At 42.4% G+C, this 17,487-nt stretch overlaps 1 protein-coding gene across 7 annotated transcripts in view; it reads right to left on the bottom strand.

Annotated features, from left to right (window-relative positions):
- Positions 1-17,487, bottom strand: part of LOC132827096 (transcriptional activator MN1-like) — a 133,195-nt gene that overhangs the window by 109,994 nt on the left and 5,714 nt on the right. For 2 of the 7 annotated variants that reach the window (XM_060843576.1, XM_060843575.1), the window contains exon 2: positions 1,172-1,336. The exons of the other annotated variants lie outside the window; for them this stretch is intronic. In XM_060843576.1, the coding sequence (XP_060699559.1) occupies positions 1,311-1,336 (26 nt within the window). In that variant the 3' untranslated portion in view covers positions 1,172-1,310. The remainder of the gene's footprint in view (positions 1-1,171; positions 1,337-17,487) is intronic. 7 annotated transcript variants of the gene reach the window in all.

The following is a 17,487-nucleotide window of genomic DNA, read 5'->3' as shown; positions in this document are numbered from 1 at the left end:
TCACTGACCCAATGCTTCCTGTGAGATTAGGGTTGCTGAATCACCCCAGAGGAGCACATTAAAGATGGGAATCTCTCCTTTTTCTCATTTCTATTTTTGAAAGACAGCGTATTTTTAGATTCAATAAATGTAGAAATTTATCAAAATAACAACATACAGTACAACATAGCAATCATTTGGGCAGTGTGGCACCTTATACACCATGAGAACCACTGTCCACTCATGGAGGTTGCTAACCCTCTGGTTATCTTGGAGTCTCCAGGAATTCAACATTGATCTCCCAGACACAAGCAACCAGATAGAAGATTATAAGGGCGTGCAGAATAACAGAGATAGCAAAAAAAAGACTGTTGGACTGACAGTCAAGAACTGTCCAATCAGTTAACAAGGAGTTCTTTGCTTTTCAGTTGATGTAGGAAGACAATATGCTGCACACATGGACATCAGGCCACAGAGGCATGTGCTGAATCCTTCGGGAAAATGTTCCATCAGACTTGACAATCCTGGACCTTGATTGGCTCGCTACTCCATGGGTCTTCAACCTTCTATTGACAACCTACTCAACTGCAAAATGGGACTTCAGTGTTATTCCCAGTCTTGCTTTTCAGCAAACAAAGTAAGTGAATGTTAGGAGGAGGAGGAGGAGGAGGCAGGGTTACTCCATACAGGGTTACTCCAGCTTCCACACCAAAGTGAAAAGGCCCTCTAATACAGAGTTATTAATGGGATGGATGTAGTGGTTTTAGACTATTCTGAGTAAGGGGAGGGTAGCATGGCAAGGAGGGATCAGCTCCCATTTGTTACTGGTCTCCATTGCTATGATATGGATCACATGAGGAAACGATAGACTAATATCATGAAGCATTTGGAGCATCCTGAGAGAGCAAGATCTAGACCAGGGATTGTGACCCCTAACAAAAACTCATCCCCTCCCTCAGAAGACAGTACGTTATTGTAGGCTAATGTCAATGGTTTACTAGGACCAAGCCAAAAGTGTCCTGTTACCCAAAACAAACCAAAGTGCATATATCTCTCAAGTTCCAATGTATAGTAGTAATTCAATTGCTTGATCAAACTGATGCTTTAGATCATTCACTGCACAATGAAATGACTACTCAACATTCAACTCTACTGATATTCAGCACAACACATCCTAGTTGGAAATACGCACCGTGCTCTTTTTCACGCGCTTGCGCGCCGATGTCACGCTGAACACCTCGAACAGCTTTACGTTTTTTTTCAGCCCATGCGCACGCCAACTGCCCAGCTACAGACTACAAGTAACACGTTTGCTTTATCGCAACATTGTGTCAGCTGTCCTCGTGGAGAACGGCATCTAAAAAAAATAAAGAGGGCAGTCAGACGGGTCATCAGAGCTACACTCCTCCATCCGCCCCAGCACCCACCCCAGCGCATTCCGTCACGAGATCACTGGCAATTAAATGGTGAGCCAACACAGCCTTCATCAATGACAACACAAATATAACAATCTCTCTCCCTGAAATTTCCTGAATCTTCTGAGGTGATGCCCCATCAGCATGTTCCATGCAGAACCTCTTCATCAAGGCCCCTGTTCATTATGCGTCGCTCTGAATAGTGACTGCCAGCAAGCTATTCCCACCAGGAGGCACCACAATCAAACCTTGTCCTGACCTCCCCCAATAACCACCCACAGACACACACACCACAAACATCTCCCACTGGGTGATCACTAAGCAAATCAGATTATATGCTGACAAACCCTAATCCCAGGTATTCAAGGGTGAGTTGCAGGACCTCAGCGTGCCAGGTGATTTCAACTCAACAGCAGGAACACAATGGACCAAATGACCTTCTTCCAACCATGATTCTAACTTATTCAACACATGTCACGGATTGGATCAACAAATATATCAGCTTTATAAGGATAGACTCATACTAGGTAATCATCACTCCATGTTTTATCATCTATGATGCAACCGTTCACCTCCTTAGGTGTAAAGGTGTTCTAGGGCCCATGTGTAAACAACCCAATTTGATACCATCCATAAATATTCTTTACTCCTCCTCCTTTACTGCTCATCACACCACTGCCAAACAAAGGCACGCGTTACCATCACTCCAGCACATGGAGGCAAGCAATCCTTGGCACTCTCACCCTGAGAGTCCAAGTTCTGAATAACTTCACCTTCAATACCCTCAACCTTCAAACCCTACCTGCACACATACTAACCTTTCTCTTGCCTTACTAACATTGATTGAAAAACTACTTCAGGTCAGAAAAATCAGCAGCCTCATTTTTAATAACCCACCAGATTCTGCACTTTGAAATCTGCAGGCAAAAACAAGGCCAGCAGTATATGTGCTGAATTACTGGACAGGCGAATGCACTCACAAAGCAGGATCACGACAGTGAACATGGATTCCTGTCAATAACAGGGGCATTCCTGAGAAAGCGACAAACAAGAACAGTTCAAACTGCTTCTAAACTAGTTCAAAATTCGAAAAAGAAAGTTACACTCTAACTCCAACCATGCTGCCTGGGTGTATATTTATAAATCTTAATCTCAACAATCTACAACCATCTTATTTGATCATTCTATATAGCTATGGCCATGCAACGTTATACATTGCAGCATGAACAAGTACAGATCACACTGACCACATCTATATCTGGATATATGCACATAAATTGTAATCCACACATGTATCTTTTGTAATGCCATTCAGCGCCATCACAATCTATGCAGACCATCGTCAGGGACGGACTAAGAATATTTTTGTTTGTGTAAAATTTCTGAAAACACAAGATATGTCTCATCTTAGAGCCACACGGTTATTACTTCTGTGTAAAGTAACAATCATAAAATTGTGTGTTATATTCCAAGGAGTTGGGTTTATTTCAAATCAAATTAAGTTATGGAAGTTATATAAAAGCAAAACATAAAGCAAAACTGGACAGGAAGGATATTACTGAATTAGCACTGACCAGTGTGCAAGAAGGAACTAAGAAACACAAAGTAGGATGATATTAGTGCAGAGGGTGAGTGCCGAGATATCCGGCTGGAGAAGATCACTTAAATTCAGGCAGTTGTTACAAAGGAATTATCAATCATGAACTAGGATTTTAAAAGTCAATTCACAGAAATGTTTAAGTTATCATGTAAAATACCAGCAACAATGATTATTTTCAATCAACTTAGCGCATAAAAAGTCTAAATCCAGCAGTTCTCCGATCTTCAGTCCATAGCTGAATAGACTGCAGGCACTTGCGTTCTCTAAAATGTTAAAATTCTCAAACTTGTTTAAAATTCCCACCAATACCTCCCGTCTCCCAGTGTTTGCAACATTCCACACACAACCCCTCCACCCCAAGCCTTATAATTCTGCAAGATCTTTGCATTCCAGCAATTTTGGCTTCTTCTGCATTCATTAATCACACCACCTTTGGAGCTGCCTTGACCCTAAATCCTAGAATTTGTACCCTAAATTCCTTCACCTTATTTCTCACATTTTCTCAGAATGTCATTGACCCAGACTTTGGTTACCTGCCCTAAAAGTATTAAATTTTGGAGGACAATCATTCGGCATAACATCATCAGACACTTTACTGTGTGGAAGTGCTGTATAAATTGTTGACTGAGCCTGACTCAAGATTGGCCACTTGGGTGAAGTAATGGAGGGGAGCTATTGCCTGCAGAAGAGCAGCACAGGGAGAATTATACTTCTTATTGTCTGGGTTTGTGTTGTCTGGTTTGGGGTTGCCGGGGGGTGGGAAGGGGGAAGCAGACAAAGAGAACAAACGGGGAAAGATCATTTTCACATATGCAATGAAAATTCCAGGCTGCACCAGGTCAGACTGCAAAACTATTCAGATGTCCTTTGGCAAACTAGGAGAAGCAAGGGGGAGGGGGAGTGACATGTAACAAAGGGAAGAAATAAATGGGCTTTTTAAATACTGGATGCTGCGCATTTTCCTGTGCTACAAAAACAGTCAAGTGTGAAATCTAATTCCCATCCACGCCCTACATAAAAATAATTAAATTGAGCAAGAGCCCAGCAACAATACATTATTCAATTTTATATTTCAATTCATTTCATTAGAATCTTCGCTTATCAGGTGGTTACAATCGGTGAAATTGAGCATGTAAGATTTGGTCCCTTTGTTGGCCAGTCTCCAGAATGCAACTAAACTTCAACCCTTGCATTCTCCAATCTTTTCATTCCCCAAAAACAAACAAAGATGGATTTACCTCTCATTTTAAGATAGGCCTCCACTGGCTTCATACAGCATCATGAAGGACATTAAACGCTACAAACTCCCAAGGATTTAAAACACAACTAGGAACCCTTCCAAGAGAAACGATAAATAATGGCTATACTTCAGGGAGACAGTTTTTTTCTCTCTCTCTCTCAGCCCCTGTTCTGATTGTGTGCGTGTGGGGTATTTGTTTTTTCGCTTTTGTTTCTTTCCCCTCTGAGCTGAGAAGTTATTTGAAATTGCAATCTGTCGTGGGTCACTCCTGAGAATCAGATGTACACTGTAGTTAAGCGCGACTGGGAGAATTTAAGTGACAGGACAGAGTTTGAATATCTGGCATGGCCTGCGGGCTTGTCCCTTTCACCTACTGGAGCGTGCTGACAAACTGCAAGCAACTGCTGCACGACTGCCCAACTTCCATCCACTGAACACAGCAGGAGCCCTGGATGAAGACGACCGTTCTCCACGGCTAGTCAAGCATAAGTCCTGATGTCTGTCTGTCTCTCTCTCTCTAGCTGCCCCTTTCAGAATATAAGCAATCCAATCATTTTCCGAGCTATTGCTCTGAAATGGCAACAAAATGAAACACACCGTGTACTTAAAACAATCAGAGTCAGGACTTGCGCTGTTTTGTACGGGTTGAGACTTTTTAATTACAATACACTGGTCATATTCAGAGCTGACAGGGTCCTTACAGCCGATAGAAACCATTCTTTCTACTTGGCTGCTCCTGAAAGCGGCCTTGCCCTCCCAAACTTTCCTTTCCCATCTCAGGCAGGTTTGGGGCTGAATAGGAAGATCTAACCCAGGCTCAATCGTGGCGGATGGAGGAGAGAAAATGTCCTTTTCTTTCCCCTGCTCTCCCCTGCCTCAGATCACACAATACCTCAAATCAGCAACTTGCCTAGTGGGACTTAACTGTTTAAGAGAATGCAGCAGCCATTTCTTCCTCATTACAAATGCAATTACCACACACAAAAAAACACTCCCAACAAAGAGGAGGAGCATTGATGAGCATTTTCAAGTTCTTCAAGTTTATAGTCACCATAGTGCGCAAATGGTGTTGATGTCCTCTTAGTCACTCCCACTTTAGAATTCCTATTTGACTCCCAGTTCCACTCCAGTACTGTACTGGGTTGCCAATTCTGACTGGGGGCACTCCTCGATGTTTCATCACATGATCTCAATCCCACCACCACCATCACATGACAAAAAGCCTGTCTTCCCCATTTCCAATATTTTTCTAACTCAGAAACAAACGTGCAGCAAATATGTGTTTGATAGCCACTAAGAATTTTCTCCTGGGCTCCTTATAACAGTGCCCATTAATCATTACTGGGCCTGGAGACTCCAGGACACTCAGGGGGCTGGGGAACCCCACTCCAAGGCACAGCTCCACTTTCTGATCTCTTGAACAGGTTCAATACTGCTTTGTGTACTGTAGGTCCATGGGCATTGAGGATTTGGCTTGTGCTGAATTTGTTTTTTTTCTCCTCCTGCTACTTTACCTGTTGTCCAACTGGTTTCCAACATCTCCTAACTCATCAAATACCTGGGAATAGTTCACATGTTACACTGACACCCAAATTACGAGTCAGTGTCAGCTATCCCAATCTAAAGTTTTTAAATACACAATGATCCTGATCAAAGTCTGTCCTGCAGAGAGGATTCAGCGTTGTTCTGCAAACATTTCTCACTTTCAACTGCCACTCTTGCCAGCTACCTGGTTAGAAAGATGATCAATGCCTTATGTGTTTGGGAGAATGGGGAGTGAAACAACAATGCACTACAGAAATGTACTCGGAGAAAGTGATGACTGCAGATGCTGGGGATCAGAGCTTAAAATGGTGTTGCTGGAAAAGTGCAGCAGGTCAGGCAGCATCAAAGGAGAAGGAGAATCGACGTTTCGGGCATAAGCCCTTCTTCAGGAATGCGTCGATTCTCCTTCTTCTTTGATGCTGCCTGACCTGCTGCGCTTTTCCAGCAACACATTTTTAAACTACAGAAATGTACCCAAGTTCCTTAGACAGCACCTTCCCAGGATAAGGGCAACAAAGACATAGGAAGACTGACACCTAAAAAGTTCCCATCGAGCCACACACCATCCTGATTTGGAAACATATCACTGTGCTTGCATTGGCAAAATCATGGAACATCTCCAACCCCACCAATCGTGCTGTGTGTACCTGCACCAAACAGACTGCAGCATTTCAATAGGCAGCTCATCACTGTCTGCTCAAGGTTACTTAGAGATGGCTCAGCCAGCAATTTCCAATTCCCCTGAATGATTACAAAAGGAAGAGGTTTTATTTACTGATGGAGTGACTCATGTACAAGCTTTCAGGATCTAACTGGGACTATGGTAGTTCCTCAAAGTGAGCGAAGACAAAGTATTAGGGAGAGTGGAGAGGGAAGCAGGCAAAGGGTGGCCTGACTGTTGCATTGGACAAGAACCACCCAGTGTGGCATTGATCATCCAGACACTCCCTGCACCTCACAGATCTGAGCCAGTGGAGCAATGGTAGGAACACAGCTGTTCCCGTTGGTCCTGGGGGTCCTACTCTTGGTTGCTTTCCAAGGCTTTCTCTGGAAAATATTAACGGGTGGAAATTTGGAGAGGACAGCTTTAAAATGTCTGCACCACTCAACCCATTTAAAATGATATCTTCAGAAGATGGAGGAAAAGAGAATAAATACAATTCACACCTTATTGCCAAGCATTTGCTGTCACAGCAATAAAGCAGAATAGGTAACAAGTGCTGTCTGCTAAAATTTTAGTTCTCTAATCATTTTTCTTTTGACAACAAGACACACATTATTCCCCAAGACACACTGCAGATAAAGAAACATCTTTGTACTTTTACCAAGGAAGTCCATGTTCCATGAGAGATCACATTTGGAAACATTGAAGGAATCAACATTATACTGTCCTGCCATGAGCCTAGTTTGGAATCAGTAAAATCACACAAACTTTTCCACACAACTGTGGGAAAGTGGTGTAATGAATTTGATTCGACATACATGTTTGATAGGAGCAGAGCAACTGACAAAGCATTTGCATGAGTTGCTGCATATCAAACAGGGCACAGGTTGCACTCAGCAGTTCTAGTGGAAGAAAACTTTTTTAAAAATCATTCCATCCACCAGCCTGTCAAAACAGCACCAATAGACATAAAAGATCAAATACGCATACAGACACATAGTTTTACATAGATCAACAACAATATTAAGATAACACCAGTTGGGAAATCCAGCCTAGACAGATAGAGAGAGACCGATTTAGTTATACAGAAATAGACAGGGATCCATATCAACGCAAATAAATGGACATGGAGAAATTGACATATATAAACAGATCCAGTTAAATGGATGGACAGGCATATAGAGTGACACAAACAGACCAATAGGTACAGGCAGTAGATACAGGCGAATGATCATAACGACATGGATATACATAATAGACCATGGCAATGGACACTGAGAGACAGGCATAAAGTGATGAACAAAGAAAGATTGACAGATGAATTCAGACAGTCAGGCATAAATGGATGGACAGAGACAGTCACAAACACAGATTGACACAGATGCAGACAGACTCAAAAAGACAAATCCTGAAAACAACATGAAGACACACTGCTACAATAGAAACAGAAGGACACAGAAAGAAAGAAAACCGCAAACACAAGAAGAGGCAGAAATACACAAACACGTAGGTGCGAATGTATGGATAAAGTGGACAAAGATGGATAGAAACAGATGAGGAAGACAGACAGATCAATCCAGCAATAAAGATGCAGAACAATAGACAAAGGCAGATGGACAGGCATACTGGTGTATACACACTATTATGCAATGTATCATATTCAGAGTTTCATAGAGTTGACTATAAATGCACCAATCAAATTCAGTATTAATGATTGTACTCAGAGGTAATTCATCAACAGTTTAAAAACACAAACACAACTATAATCATGCTCTGAATGTGCAAGTCATAGTTACCATAAACGTACAAAACTGAACAAAACAAGTACGGATGATTACGGTGGAAGAAATGTTTTAAACTTATAGTCATTGGATAGGTTGGAAGCACTTCATCTGTTATAATTAACAGCCCTTGCAGCCTACCATCGTGTTCAGGGAGTTTCTTTTTGTCCACTTTAAGTCTTTCCCATCATCTCCTAAAAATACTGAATCTTCCTCAGGTTCTCAGATCCTGAATGCACTGGCACTCACTGGAGTCACTCCTCTCCTGAGTGTACGGACACTCACTGGGGTCACTCCTCTCCGGCAAGCACTGACATTCACTGGGGTCACTCCCCACCTGAGTGCACTGACACACACTGGGGTCACTCCTCTCCTGATTGCACTGACACACACTGGGGTCACTCCCCTCCTGAATATACTGACACACACTGGGGTCACTCCCCTCTTGAATGCACTGACACTCACTGGGGTCACTCCCCTTCTGAATGTACTGACACACTGGGGTCACTCCCCACCTGATTGCACTGACACTCACTGGAGTCACCCCCTTCCTGAATGCAATGACACACACTGGGTCACTCCTCTCTTGAAGGCACTGACACACACTGGGGTCACTCCTCTCCTGAATGCACTGACACTCACTAGGCTCACTCCCCTTCTGAATGTACTGACACACACTGGGGTCACTCCCCACCTGAATGTATTGACACACACTGGGTCACTCCCCTCCTGAATGCACTGGCATTCACTGGGGTCACTCCCCTCCTGAATGCACTGACACTCACTGGGGTCACTCCCTTCCTGAACGTACTGACACTCACTGGGGTCACTCCCCTCCTGAATGCACTGACACACACTGGGGTCACTCCCCTCTTGAATGCACTGACACTCACTGGGGTCATCCCTTCCTGAATGTACTGGCACTCACTGGGGTCACTCCTCTCCCGAAAGCACTGACACACACTGGGGTCACTCCTCTCCCGTAAGCACTGACACTCACTGGGGTCACTCCCTTCCTGAACGTACTGACACTCACTGGGGTCACTCCCCTCCTGAATGCACTGACACTCACTGGGGTCATCCCTTCCTGATTGTACTGGCACTCACTGGGGTCACTCCCCTCCTGAATGCACTCTCACACACTGGGGTCACTCCCCTCCTGATTGCAATGACACTCACTGGGGTCACTCCCCTCCTGAATGCACTGACATACACTGGGGTCACCCCTCTCCCGAAAGCACTGGCACTCACTAAGGTCACTCCTCTCCCGAAAGCACTCACACACACTGGAGTCACTCGTCTCCCGAAAGCACTGACACACACTGGGGTCACTCCTCTCCCGTAAGCACTGACACACACTGGGGTCACTCCCCTCCTGAATGCACTGACACACACTGGGGTCACCCCTCTCCTGAATGCACTGATATACACTGGGGTCACCCCTCTCCCGACAGCACTGGCACTCACTGGGTTCACTCCTCTCCTGAAAGCACTGACACTCAGTGTGTCCCTTCTCTCATGAAGTTGCTAATCATTTTTTTCTTAAGATGCCGGGTACTTTCCACTGCTTTGCCCAAGTGATCATGTTACCTGCTTATGTTCAATAAATATTGTCAGGCCATTTGGCCATGTGGTATCATAAGCAAAAAAACACTTTTCAGAGATCATTGGATAATTATCAGGCCACAACCCTCCTTAATGTAAAGAATGGAGGTTGACAATAACACCATTATACTTTGCCACTGAATCAATTAAAACAAAATCAGAAATTTCTTTTCCATCAGTTTGAATTTCACTCAGTCTGTTTACACTTTACTGTAACCCCGATTCCTGATTTCTTCCACACATCCCGGAATGTGAAGGTGGTTTCAGCTATACACTCTTATTAAACTTATCAAGTACAAGGAAGGTATTCAAGCCCATAGAGTGAAGTGGAGTAAGATTCCCCCCTCCATGGTATCTCACATTACATTGTGCAGGTGATAGGTTGTGCCCAGAGTTCATTTTCAGCATTGTATTTATTTTGTAACTACAATGCCTTCGTAAAGCAAAGTCATAATCATTGATGTTAAATAAAATTCCATCTCATCCTACATCCTATATATATATTATGTCATAATCAAAAATAGTCTGTGACAGGACAGACATCATTGTAATCGAAAGAAGCAAGGATCTGCAGGTGCTAAAGATCTGAAATTAAAACAGAAATTGCTGGAGGAACTCAGCAGGTCTGGCAGCATATGTGAAGAGAAAACAGAATTAACATTTTAAGTTCAAAGACCCTTCTTCAGTGTGTCAGTACTAAAGAAGGGTCTCAGGACTTGAAACGTTAGCTTTGTTTTCTCCCTACAGATGCTGCCAGACTTGCTGAGTTTCTCCAGAAATTTCTGTTTTTGTAGCCTTAATAGGACTGGCTATACTACAATTTGACTGATGTTGCCTGTAATGGGATTGCCTGTATTCATGATACGACTGACAAATTCCATCCAGGGACAAACAGTTGTATGAGAATTTACTGGATTCCTTTTATGACGAATGGTGCCCATAAAAAGACCGACTGCATTTGTAACATGCTTCACAAGTGTTTATGCGTAGTTGATAGGGTCTGTAAGAACGCCGGCTGTATCTATAATATGCCAAGGTCCATGACAGAACTAACAGTGTCTGTAAAAGGACCTGTTACATTTGTAGTAAGACTGGCAGTGTCTTTAACAGTTCTGATTGTGTTCATTAAAGGAATGACAATCCTAGATTTTTCAAAGAATTGTTATTTTAACATCGGCAGGTAGTTAATTTAATACATTGGGTCCAGAGGGTATTAAAATAATGTTGACTAGAAAACCTGGACTGGCATACCCTTAAAAGAACGGTCAAGGACTGTGTTTCAACCCTGAGTCATGACTGGTGTTGCTGAGTAATCACCCTTTTATTGAAACCATCCAATGTTGTTCCATTGAAATCTAGGAGGAAAATGAGGCAGGTGATCCACTCTGCAGACTACAGAGAAAGAAGTTGAAAAACACCAGATTAACAAGGCACTATCAGAGGCTGAAAAATTAACCCTCCTCCAAAGCATTGGGCACTCCTTACACCAAAACACACATTGATGCTGACTTTCTGATCCATTTCTAAAACTTCCTACAGAAATTAACAAATGAGACCTACTGATGTTTTCAAGGTTACATTCATATTATTAAGACAATGGCATACAAATGTCCTAAAATTTGCAATGGCCATGGAAACTGACTACTCGTTGTGCTCTCAGTAAAATAAGTAACTATTTTCTTTCTAGTCTAATAAATGAAGTATAATTAATTTTCTTTATGCCCAGAATAATGTTTTTCTGCTTCTTCTTAAGGCACTGACTTTCAATATAATGTCAAGATCTTTCAAGCATCTCAGCCAAATGTCTACTCTGTATATGTGAATCAAAGCAGTGACTTTTCGCAGGCTATCTGATTGTGGGTGTGAAAGATAAGGAAGGTGTCACAGGCAGTCTTCTACCCATCAAATGTGCAGGCATTTTCTGGACTGTATGCCCAATCTGAGCTGGTGTCAAGGCAAAATGTAGCTTTTCACCAACCCAGGAACCACGCAGTTCCCTCAACACTGACAACATTGAATGTTGGATTTTCTTTATTCAGTTCAGCCACTTCACAGAATGAACCCAAAGGACATTTCTAATGTCTTTCAAAGCCAGATTTAAACCCAACACTTGAAGTCATTTAAAGAATCTGTCCCACCTCATCTTTCCATGATGTTTGACTTCACTACATTGAAAAGTACAGGTAGAACCTCTTCATTATTATTATGGTTTGGAACATAAGATTAATTTTTTTTAAAAAAGCTAAATATGAATTAGTTTCCAGATAATACCTAATAAAGCTCTAATTTAATTGGATTTGTAATAAGTGGGCTATTTATGGAAGGAGTAATTAACACCTTCACTGCAGTCTTCCTCAACTAAGACTGAAACAAGATATCCAGTCCCAGAAATACAGCCCTCACAGAGGTGAAATTATCAGCACCACATCACCAATATAAGGGTGGTGACGAGAATGACATTTAAAATTGTACTTAGTGTAGCAGGCCTATTTTAAGTTTGTATTAAAAAAGCTATAAATTTAAAATATATAATCTAAAGAGATGTGTTGACTGCTGTTTTGAATAGTAACAGGTAAACCGATGCATCTTCAGTTTTCCTCTGACCACATTCAACAAAGTAAATCCTTCCATGTTTTCCTGAAGATGTGGAATTAGGGTGGGTAGTGTCAGAAATGGGAGGCAGAGGTGGAACTCTGGTGCATAGGATAACAGTGTGTGAAAACATTGCACTGCTGGACAGCATGGCACCTCAAAATGTTTTTTTAACCTCAAAATGTTCTTCACACTCACTCTGATTTATATCAAGCATTGAGATGAATCACCTCAAGTTTGGAAATGTTGGGCAAATGGAATTAAAGTTTTTTTTAGATTGGTAACCTTTAGATGGCCTTCCTTCTGATGTGTAAAATTCTATGCTTCAATCCTCCAAAGGGAAATTTTAAAAATTGTCACTAGTAAAGTGTTCACAAATGTTTAATTCATCACTTGTTTACATAGAACTAGACGATTGTTGCTGAAAAAGAAATGAGACTCTTTTTACAAGTGATAAAAAAAAATGGGAAGGCTAGGAATAAGAAGAAATTCTAACAATGTTTTTCTACATATAGTTTTTTTGATTTTTAGATTGAATTCTCACGGTATGACAGTAAAGCAAACAGGATAAACAATGGATATGTTTCCAGAAAAGTAAATGAAAGAATATTGTAAAATGTCGTGCTAGGTTAATCAATTAGACCTATGGACAATTTCTTTCAAGTAACTACGCTGTTCCATTTCAAACTCACCACCAACAATGCCCATTTGTGAAGTGTACTTGACTGACAGGAATGCACGTCACATTGGGAAGAAGAGGGTTTTAACTAGATTTAGACTAAACGAAAACCACCAGTTCTTTTTAAAAATAAACACTTTATGTTAATAGCAGGACACAAACATTGCACATGAAATTTAGATTATGAATGCCATCTGAATCCTTATGAAACTATTTTTGCCGCATATTCAGTATTTTAGTGGAGATGTTACAATTTCTTTAAATTTTTTAAAAATGAGTTACTGCCTTCAGCAACAGAAAAGGAATCGTTTACAAATGTATTATATGACATGCGGATGCCAAATGTGCATAATTTTAACGCCAAAGTGTCCATCTTTGCTGTGTCTTAACTAAAGGCAAGTCTATTTCCTGACAGTGGAATCTTAGTGACAACACATGGAATTCTACAAAATTGCAATATTATGAACCCAAGATGATAAGTTCTCAAACTATAGGTCAGTATATTTTTGCTTTAATACTCACATTATAAGAGAGAGGGAGGGAATAAGGAAGAAGCTTATATAATAGCTGAAAGAGTCTATTCACCAACATTACACCTCAGACATTCTCCAGAAGAGTCATTGCACTACAAATGTATGTATTTATTTATTTGAAAAATGTCATTGATGACTCGCATTCTGCTTGCAGTAAACATGTGATGAAAATATTCAAAACCTTTATGAGTTGAATGCAACATCAATGCCTCAAAATTGGCAGACTTTAATGCAACGAGCTTTACATTTTTTTTCTTTTAAAATTAATGTTAGTGTGAACGAAATTAATTAGACAATCTAACAGAGAGCCAAACACTGACAGGAACGATCAGCAAAATATGTATCAAGCCCAGAGTGGCTGCAAACAATTTCTGCAGATGAACAGTCTCTTATTGAAGAGAAAATCAAATATCCCAACAGACCATTACTTGGGATCTCCTTTAATAGATGAAAAAGTCTTTGATATAAAGCTGAACACACGTTTATTCCCGTCTTTATTTACTGCTTACAATTGTGTGGAGCTAGCTGTAAAGATTTCACTGCTATGTCGCTCAGGAACCTGGCTTTCTCACCAATGTTGTCTTTTCACTCAAACACTCCCGCTATTCTGCTATTCCTTGCACTTAGTCTCAGTCATTCGAGTTGTTTAGATTTTCACTCACATTGCAGTTTGCACAGATTGTAATCGCATCGAATTAAGAGCCTGAAGGAAGGTTGTTTTAAATTAAAACACAACTAATGGGAGGAAAAACAGATGAATAAATAATCACCGGAGACTGAATGCAAAAGTGGGGTTAACCTAGCTGACAGAAAATATATTTGCGCTCACTTCAGAACCGGACTGGAGCAAGACGCTGGCTTCACCAGCATGAAATAATTCTCGCCGGCAGTATTTGAATGACACAGTGAGCTGTATCTGCATAAAAGCTGCGTGGGTGGGTCAGTGTGTGGCTTGAAGGGAGAGTGTGTGACAGTTTGTACGTTTAAGAGTAGGTCTATGTATTCAAGTGTCAGTACCTGTGACTAAGTCCCTGTGTTATGGCATATATGGCACTGTCTTTCACATACACACATACAGAGCCAACAACAGGCCAAGTATGTAAGAAATGGCATTTCATATCAGATTTCAAATTTCAGTCTCCTTAGAGAGACGGGGTTGAGTTCTTTTAGGATATTTTGCAATTGAATCCAGGATAGCGACTCCCCTTTCTAGACAGTAACCCCTAGTGGTTTGGCGGAAAGAGAAAGCGAAGGCACTCCTGTTAAACCACAAACCCTGTGATCCCTTGCACCCGAAAATCCGCAGCGCGTCACGGGAGAAGGAGCCTCGCCCGCGGCGGCACAGAGCGCACCAAGTCCGAACGAAGCAGCCGCCTCCAGTCCCAGTCAAAGCGCTGCCTGGAGCGGGATAGCCGCGTCCACACTAAGGACCCACTGCCAGTTCTGCTGCCTGTTAAAACCGGATCATTCCGAGAGCGCGGCAAATCGCAGCAAGTTCTTTGATACTGTTTATTCCACCCCCCGCCTCTCTCTCTCTCTCTCCCTAACCTAGGACCAGATTCAAACACATGAAATTCTGCAACAATCTCACTACAGGTTAGATTAAAAACTCCTTGGGTATTTTTTTCCCCCTGCAGCGCATAATGCCCAGATTTCGTACAAATCAGATTGAATCAGCAGTTTTTTAAAATTTCTAGTCGCCTGTCCATTGTCAATCTTCAAGATATTCAGGAGGATAGCTTCAGTGACAATGGGAAATTCTCCAGGGTTCTTTTTAGCTAAAGTTGAGTCAGGGGCTCACTCCAGCCTGTCTGGGGCATGGAAGAAATTCTACATCCGTGCTAAATCTAAATCCTTCCCGTCCGCCAATGATTTAATCCCCATTCTTTACTCGATATTTGCTAACACGACCAGGGAGGTTTGCAAAAACCCAAAACATCAGCACCCCATTGTTAAGTAAAACGTTTTGCGTCGAAGAAGATTAATTTTCCCGTCCGTCTGCACGTGCGCCCCTCGGTTATTCGTTTCCTCCTGTTTTTGCTATCAGTTTGCCAGGAAACCACTTCCTCTTCACTACCTAGTCTTCTCACAGCTTTTACATGTATGAAAAAAAAACGCCTGGCAGGTACTTAAAGGGTTACCCCTCCCGGGAATGTTTCAGCCCCCGAGAAACAAATGCGTTTCCCTTCACTCCATTGGCCGTAGCAGAACTCTCAGTTCGGAAATCACCCCGAGTTTTAGAACAACCTCACCAAAAAAAATCGCACAGCGTTACTGCAACTAGTCCATGAGATCTAACAGCGCACCAGTGAAACATATCACAGCCCGAATATCTGGGAGTTAAAGTTCTAATGGTATCAATTAGTAAACCATACCATAGTGGAGTATACTTCATAATTTAAAATAAATTGAATCCGGTTATTGAAGCTGCCACTGCGGTTGAAACTGAATCTAACACATTACAGTGTTCAGCGAGTGCCATCTATCACATTCAGAAGCCTACACCACCTGACAAACCATAGCTGTCCGCCTTTGCAGCCAGCAACTGCGTTTCCAATTCCTAGTGAACTGTACAAGAACTGACAATGTCGAACTCATACAGTTCGTGCAGATAAACACGGAGCCCATTTCTGCACAGGATCACAGCGGGTTGGACTGCCCGTCCATTCACTCCCATTGTACCACGTACAGAAGCCAGACACAACACAACTCCTCAACCACACAAAGCAAGAATCCAGACAGAAACATCCCCTCATCACCACCACCACCTTCCCCCCCCCCCCCCCCCGCCAATTATTCCCATTTCTATCACCAAGTGTACAAGAATGCTGTCTCTAAGACCAATCTCGCAGTCTCCATCCTACACAAGTACCAGCTCTCCCGCAAAAGGTTTCACACACACGCGGATTAGTAAAATAGTGAATTGTCCCCACGTTTGGCAGCTCGAATCCGCCTGAAGGACTGAAAGAAGTTTGGGGGAGGCGGGCGGAGTTGACAATCTGACCACAGTCAAGGTGTCCCGGATCAAACATATGGAACTCTGGGCATAATCGGCTGCGGATGTAACCCCCAAGCCGCTTTCTGTGTGAATGTTGATGAGAGTGGTGTGCAAGTGGCTCGCAGTCTGCTCCAAGTGTCTGGGAGTGAAAACTGGGGCCGTGAAGGTAAACTCCAGGCCGCTGACTGCTGATGGAAACCTCTCGCCATATAATGTGCTATCGATTGGTATGTCCTCTGGCTGCTTTCTGACAATGTCAATCGCTTCCTGAACATCCATTACCCTCTGTTATTAAAACAAAAAAAACCCAAAGCTCTTTGCTCACAAAGCATAAGTTATTTCTTTTAAAAAAAGGACACAAGCAAACGGGGTTGTCGCGTTCCACCCGAGACGTCAACTTTTATTCAGTCCATTCACTTCTACCAACTTTCCAAAGAGTCACCTTCTTCGATTCAAATCCTTAATCCAGAGAAAAAAGACCCCTCAGATCTTCGCCCCACGTGCAAACCCGCACATTTACTCAGTTTCTCACCGTGACTGCAGTAATTAAGAGTGGTTTGTTTGGAAAGTAAAATTCGTTAAGTTAGCCAAGTGTTTAAATCATGTTGCAAACGCAACAACCTGACCCTGTTTGAGCTGCATGGCATTCTGAGAACATGGTGGGAGAGATGGGCCAAGGAAGTCCAGAGTGTGTTGGTTGAAAACCCCAGGTCAGTATGGAGCGGGTGTGACTGTGGATATGTTGGGAGCGCGATTATCTGAGGGTCAGCCGAGTGCGTGGCGAGAATGTGGATTGTGTTTTTGCGAGAGTGTAAATACTTGTGTAAGCTGAGTGTGAATTGTGCGTCTATATGCG

Source organism: Hemiscyllium ocellatum, chromosome 24, assembly GCF_020745735.1.
Source record: "Hemiscyllium ocellatum isolate sHemOce1 chromosome 24, sHemOce1.pat.X.cur, whole genome shotgun sequence".
NCBI lineage: Eukaryota > Metazoa > Chordata > Chondrichthyes > Orectolobiformes > Hemiscylliidae > Hemiscyllium > Hemiscyllium ocellatum.
The sequence above is the reverse complement of the archived record's forward strand: the minus strand, read 5'-3'. Positions and strand labels throughout refer to the sequence as shown.